This window comes from Nicotiana sylvestris, chromosome 2 (genome assembly GCF_000393655.2).
Source record: "Nicotiana sylvestris chromosome 2, ASM39365v2, whole genome shotgun sequence".
NCBI lineage: Eukaryota > Viridiplantae > Streptophyta > Magnoliopsida > Solanales > Solanaceae > Nicotiana > Nicotiana sylvestris.
In genome coordinates, this window is record NC_091058.1 from 49,745,183 (window position 1) to 49,755,321 (window position 10,139).

Genomic DNA, 10,139 nt, shown 5'->3' on the forward strand with positions numbered 1-10,139 from the left:
ACGGCATCAAGTATATGTGAATTAAAAAAGAATCTGAAAGTAACATCAGATTCATAGAAGTAATCTTCATCTTGATTTGTTTGCTTTCTGATATACGGCAACTAGCTTAGTCAAAATAATTTTAGTTCATAATTGGCTAATAACTTATCTCAATCATGTGCTTTTGATCTTATTGTACAGTCATCCAGTGTGTGTTATTAACAATTTATTATCTTGATTTTCATCAGTTATCAAATAGTCTAGAAGAGTGATTAGTATAGTTGTGGGAATTAGCAGAGGGCTATATACAACATTGGGCTTCAGTCGGTTCATAATTGGCCCATAACTTTTCAAAAGGAAGTGCATGTAGCCCAATTAACGAGTTAGTACATAGAAATGACACCAGGTAGCCACTCTAAAGGACTACTATTTAAGATTAGCCTGTGCATCCTGAATTACAATTTTTCGGTTCAACTTTTTAGGACAAAAATGTCTTTAGTTGACTTGAAGTTAAGATTTTTAGTTTAAATTTTTAGGACAAAATAAATATTGACTAATTCCTAAATAGCATCATGACTATATGTGTAGTTCCCAACTTCGACATAGTTGTTATTGTTAATTGTTAAATAGTTTTCACTGTCAGTAATTCACTGTCATTATATTATTGTTGCAAGCATGTTGAATCAAGACAATATCTCTGTAATCCTCTATAATTTTGGACCATGGAATAGCAATCTGAGAACTTAAAAAATGTCTCCTTCAAGACTTCACAAACGGTAATAAAGAGTCTCAAAGAGAACAATTGCATTAGCGATGAATCACTCAAGTCTGCTGATTAGAGAACACAAGTACACATATCACGCCTACATTTCTCTCTTACACTGATTAACGTGGAAACATACATGACTATGAAAGGCAACGGCAAAGAGAAGAAAAAATTGCATACACTTGGCAATTGATATCATATCATACAACTGGTTGTCCCTTGGAGACGCAGGTTTTAATTCTGAAAATAATTGCTTGTATACTTGAATTTAGCAACTGCAAATGATACTCCTCAAAACTGTTCGCATGCTTAGCAAGCTGGCTTTGAATATCAACATCTCCATCCCATCCAAGAAATAATATGACTGATTTCTCATCTACTTTATATCTTTCTAGAGTAATCTACGACTGTCTCATCCCAGAGTGAAGCTGTTAAGACAAATGGTTCTACCAAATTATTCCAAGCAGGAAAGTACACACTAGGATGATTCATGTGATTATGTATGCTAGCGATCTTATACACCTATTTATTGAGGGAAGGGGAATGAGGTGACAGAGCAGATGGCATCAACTATGCATTGGCAAAAAGAATAAGAACTTGGCATGGAGGAAAATATTTTCCATTAAAAAGGTTCAATGGGGAAATATTTTACCTTAAAATAATGATTTCTGGATCATTTTCAACGTTTGATTAAATATAAGAGTCGGTAAAATATGATAACTGTATAAGAAAGGTATAAATAGTGTTTTGATAATATATTTGAGCACTAAAGGTTGATAACAGTATTCAAGTGTTGGTTGGTATGAAACAAATGATATGGAGTAGGACATGACACATCTTTTAAGTAAAAGAAGACATTTTCTCCCTTTAGTAGAAAGTACTGTCCTTAGAAAAACATTTTAAAAATTAAAGATAACCAAACACTTTTACATAATTTTCTTTAGGAAAATACTTTTTAACAAAAACATTTTTCATCATACTAATCATACAACACTTTTTTTTTGTTGTCAATAAGTTGGATAAGTACTTACACATCAATGAGGGATCTGAAGAAGAATAAAGGAAAGGCAATATATGCACACAGAAATCACAACCCCAGCAATGAAGTTGTGAAGCAGCTTCTGATTGTCTCTCGTAGGTACGAAAACTGTCTTGAGAGTGTTGGTTAGTTCAAAAAGCCTATATGATATCTGCAGAAGGGAAGTTGTAAGCCCGATTGAGAACACAGATGGAGAGAAAATGGATCAGACGAGATCATAACTAAAAACGTTCAGGACAAATGAAAAGAGAGAACATAAGCTTACCAAAACATAAATTGCAGTGACAAGCATAAAATTAAGCATAGGATAGTCTGGAATAAAGGACAGGAGCCACTTAGGCTGTCCATTCGGCATATTTGATCTGCACATGAAATCAGGAAGCACTAAGAACTCAAAGCATACTGACCTTTATCAACTCAGCCAACATCTATTAAACAATCTCTGACAAGATGCAAGCATTAAAGAAAAATTACTCTAGAGACATTAAAAGGAAACTAGGTAAGAAATCATTACAAGGGAACTTTAGAGACAGGATGGAAATAAAGTATATTATGTAAGATTAAGGATCAGTCATTTACAGATATGGAATTGGTACAGTAATACCCCTGTGAATTTTAAACACACGGGAATGCTTAAGTTTAGCATATTACTTGGGAAACATCACAAGGTGATAGAATGTTTTGGATAGATCACAAATGATTAAATTCAGGGGGCAACTATTGAATTGCTAGAACAGCCTCCATTTAAAAGTTTAAACTGCTAAGAGAGGGAAACTTCTGTTGATATATTTTTAGGTTTGACATGTACCCCCTTAGGAGCAAGCTGATTCCTTTTCTTAGGCCAAGCATGTGGAACGTGTTGATTGGTGACAGTGAGACTCGAATGCAGGAACTCAGAAATACCAAATTAAACTGTGCGAGTTGGCCCATGTAAAAGCTCAATTTTATATGTGGGACTTCATTTATTTATTTCAGTCTGAAACAACAATCATTATACTTAGAAGAACAGTAAAATCCACACACCTCAGCCAGATGTGGAACTGGGAGATATACGTTTCCAATGTGACTTTGCCCAGCCACCTAGAAAAATTGAGCACTTAACCATTAAAGAAGAGGAAATAAACACAGCTCCAACTATGTTTAAAACAACAAACGAAAAGATTAATCTGCTGACAGGAAAAGGAAGGGATAAAGTCTATGAAGGAGCACCACCGCTAAAATCTAAATGGGTCAATAGAATCTTACGCAAAGAGAGTCAAAGAGAAATTCCGTAGCTCCTGAGTAAAATTCCGCAAGCAGATGTAAACACTGAAAAAAAAAATTAATGAGAAAGTAGCACAAGACAACAGGAGAGAAATACAACATACTTTCTTTGGTTTGGCACATTGTAGGCAAGCAATTTGTATACAAGTTCACATTCAGAAATAAAGGGCTAAAATAGAATTTAAAGAAAGTTTAATACACACGTTATGGGAATCCACGAGGTGTAGGGGTGGAGCTTGTTGTATGCGGTCTTGTCCAGCTTGTAAATGTATTCATACCACAAGTACCCAACCTGAGGAAAACGGAATGAAAAACTTTACAAATTGGAGGGAGAAAAAAAAGGAAAAAAGAGACGCTGCAGCAGCAAATATAGTTGATGCTATATTAGAAACAAGATAAATCCTACTCACAGCTACAGCAACAGCAACAACTGATGTCTTGATTGTTCGTCTCCGCTTGGGTTCAGACTCCTCCAGTTTCTCCATCCACTTCTCAACCTGAAAGGATAAGATATTCCAAATATAAGTCTTACAGAACAAGTGAAAGAAAAAAAATTAGGAATTAGTTTTATTAACATTACATTAGGGTGAAAGTAGGCGTATATCATGCCAATAATCCATATATAGCGGTCCAGTCCAGATCTGAAATGCCATTCATGCAAGCGAGGGAGATCTGGCTTGGCTGGATCACTGTATCCTACAATTTGAGAAAGTAGAAAACTATAATCAGGTGATAAGGGATTACGCAACGATCTATAGAAAAATACAAAAAGAAAGGACGACAAGAAAAAGGGGGAAAAGATCCTTTAGCGCTCATACTATTACTTGAAACACAAAATACACTTGAAACAGTTGTTTAGCATTGACACTACAATTACATGTGACTTTTCTTGCATATAATGAATGAATCTAAGATAAGCACCTCTTAGCATGATTATTGTTCCATATAGGTGATTTTCATGAAAACATCAAATCAAATTCTGTAACTATTTCTGAACCATGTCACTTATGGTGATATTAGTTCTGAGAACTACTTATAACCGAACATATAATGATGGCATTTGCCATTACTTAGAGGCATACATATTTATCTTAAGCATACTATTGCATGAAAGAGTGGGTAGAATTTTCCACAACTTAGTTGAAGTAACTTGCAAACCGAAGTTCCTTGTCCAAGCTCACAAAACAGTAAATATTAAAAGTGATTTTGGAGAAAGAAAAAGAGTAAGTGCACCGTAACCAACCTAACATAAATGCGAAAGGACCCCAAAGAAACTCAAAAACTCCAGGAATCTCCCAAATCAGGATAACCACGACAAAGCACATAACTAGCTTCAGAGCCATCACTGATCTTTTCTCGTTGTAGTTGTAGCCAATGCCAAGGGCTCCATACACCATGAGAGTAAAAAGTGTGTGCATTGGGCAGATGTAATACAGCATATAGTCATTGTTAAGAACAACACAACAAAATATTACAAAGAAATTCAGCCTCCACATCATCTGCACACAGGGCAATGTTTACCATATTAACAACACTGAACCTAAGAAATGTAAGATACCACCAAGAGTGTTCTGATTTAAGGTAATAAAATATTAACAGATAGTGTTACCTGAGCAAACCGAGCCAAACTAAAATCTTTTCTGATGTAATAATAGGAGAAGTTCCCAAAACCAGTCATCCAAACATATGCAGCAATGAAAACACGAATGGCATTGTATATCTCTGTTGCAGCAAAATAATGATACATCAAAAAGAGGACCTGTTGCAAACAAAAGGATAGATTATTTAGACTGGCCAAATGTGGAGAACATCATATACTGTAGGAGGCTATACAAAGAGCAGTTCAAATATACAGGAAATAAAAATATACACATGAAATGTTGGGATACTTCTTTTTCAAAAGTTTTGGAGATACTTGAATAGACAAATTCTGAGCATTCAAAAGAGAATCTGCATGATTTACTGCTTCTTAATATAACACATTGAACAAAGAAGTTGTGCAAGAATCAAGCAACTATGTTGTAACACATTCACTGGAGAGACAGAGGAACAAAGGGTGCAAATGGAAAGTATTTCCCTAAAGAACTGTCCAGATTTACTTCTTACAAAACTGAAGAATAAGTAGATCAAGAAAAACGTGACAGAAAACACTTGCCTGCATCCATCCTTTCCACTCCTCTGTCTGATGACGGTTAAGATAAAGCAAGGATTTTCCAGAAAATGCTGATTTGTCATTGTGTTTCTTGAAAGAAGTTATTGCTGAAACTATGATCAGAAGACAATACAGAAAGAGGAAGAGGTCCCGATTGTAGCTCTGATCAAGGAAAACAATATCAAACAGCAAATTGTTACTTTGAGCAGCTGCACTTGCGGGGTTGCAAATATACATCTTATAATTCCGCAATGGAGATGGCATACTTTAAGTATAATGCAGCAAACGATGCAGAAATCATTGGACAACATGTCCTTCATTCTAGTCAACTACCAATGCAGATCCTGTACTAAACTCTCAATACCAAGAACTATATACAAAACTAACGGGATGGGCACAAGAAAGCAAAGAAAACAACAATTTATCAAGAATGAGTCTGAAGCATGTGGTAAAACATTTAAACATGGAAAATTTGAAGTTTCCAAAATAAACCAATTATAGTAGAGAAGATCCAAAATTTCTAGAAAGTACGAACGAGTTTACACACTAGCATGCATATCATATATATGCTAGTACATCTTCTCTAGAATAATACTAAAATTAGTTCCTTTGGAGCAAAGCATGCTAAAGTTTTGATAAAACATTTTGAAACAACATTAAGACAAAAGTTACACAGCACAATTTCCACATCCAACAGTTCAATCAGGATATCACATACAGGGGTGGATAATGGCCAAGATTACAAAGTATCAAATCATTTAGGCTGAACTGGCTGTGTATATTTAACACAGTATGCAGAGAACACATTACTCTAGGTGCACCACAAAATGCTCATGCGCCATTATCCATGAGGTTACTCAAAATCATGATCTAGCAAGCATATCATGATGCATTATTTTTAAGTTAAAAGATTATGAACCTTAGTAGAATCTGCGAAGAAATTTGTGCGGTCACAGATATAGAAATAAAAAAGGATTCCCCCAAATTCGGACCTGTATGAGATTGAAAGAGAAAGAGGTTAGTATGAGGAGAAAAATGCATCCCGCATACTGGAAACAACCAAGAGACTCACATTGCCCTTAAAGTTGCTCGATTTTCGAGCAAAAAGGAGTCCTCCATTGTTAGAAACCTATAAAATAATTAGAAAAATGTTTAATGAAGAATTAATTAAGAAAGTTCAAGGAAAATCCACCACTATGCACAGTGCACTGACCTAACTATATTTGTTTTTATTGATGAACTAGACAACTTCGTAGATGCAGATTTTGACAGACCTCCTTCCAGCAAGACAGCTCGATCTTCTTCTGTGATTGTTGCATTTTCCAATTCAACTAGATTATTATCTGAATGACTGCTGTCACAGAGAAGCCAACAATATCAAATAAGACAACTAATAATGTAGGATAGTACAATTGCTTGTATATTTTTTGTACAGCTAAAGGAACCACAGCTGCTTTCAGAAATCAAGTAGTCTAGTGATACTGCTTACTAGTGATTAACAAATAGCAGTCATGTCTCAGTACTCTACAAGCTCCATAGTGAAGGGGATATATGAGTTGTCAATACTTTTTCCTTTTCCTTATTGGATGGAGATCAATTCGGTGGTTATTTGCATGTCGAAAATTGAGTGGGTCAACTTAGTGGGAAGGGGGGTTGGTCTCATGGCAAGGATTGAGCTGTTTAACTTACACTTTAGATGGGAACAACCACTTCTTGTACTCCAACCACTCGGAGTATAACCATGCAACAAGGACGGGGATGAATCCAAGCAAAAATGACACCTGAGACATGAAACGGGAGATCGTTCAGTAGATTCTACAACAAATTTGCCTTAATGAAATAAAGAACAAAACGAAATAATGTTCGACATTGAGGCAGCGCAGGTGCAGTTCTTACCCTAAAGATAATAATACGCAAAGATAATTCCATAAGAACAGCCATTTCGGCCTTCAGATTCCATCTTCGTTATCAAAACATGAATAATTTGTTTACCGACAGTTAATAACCTCCAACAGCAACAACAAATAACATGCTATCTGCTCTTTACTAGAATAAACACAAAAACTCAGTTCACAGGAAATGAATCTCCTCATATCAGTGCTCTTAGATCAAAATTCATTTTAACTACTAATACACTTATTTGAAGTTGTACACTACCGTAGTTCAACTCTCCAACGGATCCGGACCCAAAAGAACTCACAATTATTACTACAATCCCACATTTCCGTTGTTTAACTCTTATTTAAAGGATCCGATTCCAAAACTAAACTTCATTTAACTTCAAAAAGAAAAACTCAAACTCATCACTATAAAATGAAACGACAAACACAAGCATTAGTACCTGTCCAGGCGTCAGAGGTCCGGAAACTGCCGCCATTTTCCAAAACAAAAAAAAAAGTATATAGAGATCACCGACAAGTGAAATACGCTGAAACAGGAGAGAGAAACAAATGGAATGGATATTCCCGTCTGATTGAAGCTCAGCAATGAGAATGTGTATTCACATACATTATATGTACGTATACAGAATGGGAGACGATGAGAATATATATAACAGGAGAAAAATTGGTTGAAACCTCCCCTATTATGGAATAAATGGAGAGATCTGAAGCAATGAAGAAGGAGTATCCCCAGTAGGGGGTTCGGGTGGGGTGGGGTTGGGGATGTAACGACGTCGGTCGCTACGCGTTTCTGTATTTTGGTTTTGGATTCAGATTTTATTCAGAAAAAATGTCTCTGTCCCTTTTTCTTTCACTACCAACCGTTGATGGTAGCGGTTGTGGTTTTGGGTGGTTGGGTTTTTCTTTTTCTTTTTTTCATTTAGTTGCTAGTACATTGTTTTCATACGCGTTAATTAGCTGTTAAGGTTTAAATTTAGAAATTGTATTAAAATTACCACATTCTATGTACTCTCACTACATTAAAGATATTAAATAGATAATTTTCCTTAAATTTATATCATAATATTATTAATTAAAAAAAATATTTAGCTTTGACTGATAGCAGTTGTAATATTGTATTTAAATCTCCTTTCGTTGTCCGTACACTTCTTAAGAGATATATTAGACCCTCAATCATAAAAATTTAAACAGGTCACACTTAATTAGAGCAAAACAAATTGGAAAAAGAAAATCTTTTGAGAGGAAATAGTTCTGAATATGTTAGATATTTAATGAGGATCTCGTTTGATTATACTATGCATTGAACAAAACCTAAATAACTAGAGTACTAGAGATTAGCTGATTGAACTCTGCCACATGGACAATTAATTACTGAGATATCATCAAATGTAGAATTAATTACTATCCTTTTGTTTTAATAAGTTTAATCATGAATGCACTAATAAGCAAGCCAATAATTAAGTCGTACTCCCACCCGCTCATATACAAAAAATCGTTGTCGATACTGAATTCTTTGTAGATTTGGGTTACTTGCATTCTTATTTTAAGATTGCCTTTTAAGATATCAAGGCTTACTTGGAACAGAGAATATATATATATAATGGTGATGATAAGCTTAATGCAGTGCATATAAGCTCATTAAATTAACATGATTAATCCACACTTAATTTGCTCTATGAGTACAAATAAAGCAACAACTTAATTTGTTAGGTGGGTTAAAGAGATATACTGAAAAGAGATTTTAGGTTGTTGATAAAATTTAACAGATAAGCAACGACAAGATCGAACGCATCAGTGTTAGTTTCATTTGGAGTTGTTTTTTAAAGTTTAGAGGTGAGCTAGTAATGAATGTAAACTTCTGCCCAAAGGTTAGGGAAGTTAATTTTTTTGGAAAATGTACTCTTTCAAAATATTGTTTTGGCAATTAAACACTAGAAAATAACTTACTTTTTAATATATATTTTTTTCCTTATGCTAAACACACCATACCCTTTAAATCATTTATCAAAAAGGGGGGAACCACATTGGATTAATCGAGGAAAAGCACTGCGGCTGTTGCAATTCAATTAGTGAAGCCTATCAAATACCCCTCCGATCCACTTTAATTGAATTTTTTGGCATTTTTTTGTGATCCATTATATTTGATTAAATTCTTTTTTTCAAAGTTGACCTTGAAGTGAAGAGCTTAAGCCTCATTTGTTTGTTTTTTTAAAGATTAAGACGTCTGAATCTGAATATCAAGATGTGCATTAAGATTAAGACATCCAAATCTGAATACACATCTGAATATTAAGACGTGTATCAAGATCTAAATACTAAATGATTAAGACTATTTAGTTTTTAATATCTGAATATATAAAATTTATCTTTATTTGAAAATAGCAACTAGAGGTGGTGGTTGGTGATAGTTTTGGTTGATGGTGGTGGTTCTGGGTAGTAGCTAGTGGTGATTGGTAGTGATAGTAATTATGGTTGAGGATAGTGGTGGTGAGTGGTAATAATTAATAATGGTGGGTGGTGGTGGTGGTTGTGGTTGTGATTGAGGAAGGTGGTGGTAGGGTGGCAATGCGGCAGGGCGGGGGCGGGGCAGGGTGGGGTGGGGCGGATGCGGTGAGGTGAGGGTTTTGTTTGATGCGGGTGCGGTGCGGGGCGGGTTAAAATAATTTTTAAAATTTTTAAAGCGGGGCGGGTTGCGGGTTTAGGCGGGTTACGGGTTCAATGCGGGAAAAGTTTAAATTTTATCTTTTTTGAAACAAAGCAATCATTTCAACTACAATTTTTTTTTTTTTTCACTAGCACAAATACTATTTTGGAATTTGGGGCATATAAAAAAATATCCTTAGAGCTGATTTTGTTTAAGTGTATGTTATTAAAAATAGAGTTTAAGTTAGATACAAGTATAAAGAAAATAAATTAAAAACCTGAAGAAGATAAAGTCACAGTAATAATAATGTGTAGTACTGGTTTATTTATTGGAGGCAATAATGTACAACATGTTTACCGCGACTACCGGTAAACTGAAATCAACTTTAAAAATAG

At 34.9% G+C, this 10,139-nt stretch overlaps 1 protein-coding gene across 4 annotated transcripts; it reads right to left on the reverse strand.

Annotated features, from left to right (window-relative positions):
- Positions 1-715: 715 nt before the first annotated feature.
- On the reverse strand, positions 716-7,899 carry LOC104213118 (protein REDUCED WALL ACETYLATION 3-like). 4 transcript variants are annotated; one of them, XM_009762551.2, is made up of 16 exons: positions 7,541-7,899; positions 6,889-6,980; positions 6,413-6,553; positions 6,272-6,328; positions 6,119-6,191; positions 5,203-5,361; positions 4,657-4,806; positions 4,291-4,546; positions 3,628-3,743; positions 3,458-3,544; positions 3,251-3,339; positions 3,030-3,092; positions 2,808-2,864; positions 2,050-2,146; positions 1,777-1,935; positions 716-1,173 (listed from the first exon to the last, which is right to left on the reverse strand). In XM_009762551.2, exons 1-15 carry the CDS (start codon positions 7,574-7,576, stop codon positions 1,780-1,782), a joined length of 1,629 nt encoding a protein of 542 aa, XP_009760853.1. In that variant the 5' UTR covers positions 7,577-7,899; the 3' UTR covers positions 716-1,173; positions 1,777-1,779. The 4 variants fall into 4 exon arrangements, with proteins under 4 accessions (XP_009760853.1, XP_009760854.1, XP_009760852.1 ...); XM_009762552.2 differs by having other exon boundaries at positions 6,413-6,550; positions 7,541-7,898; XM_009762550.2 differs by lacking the exon at positions 7,541-7,899 and adding an exon at positions 7,096-7,245 and having other exon boundaries at positions 6,413-6,550.
- Between the last annotated feature and the right edge of the window lie 2,240 nt (positions 7,900-10,139).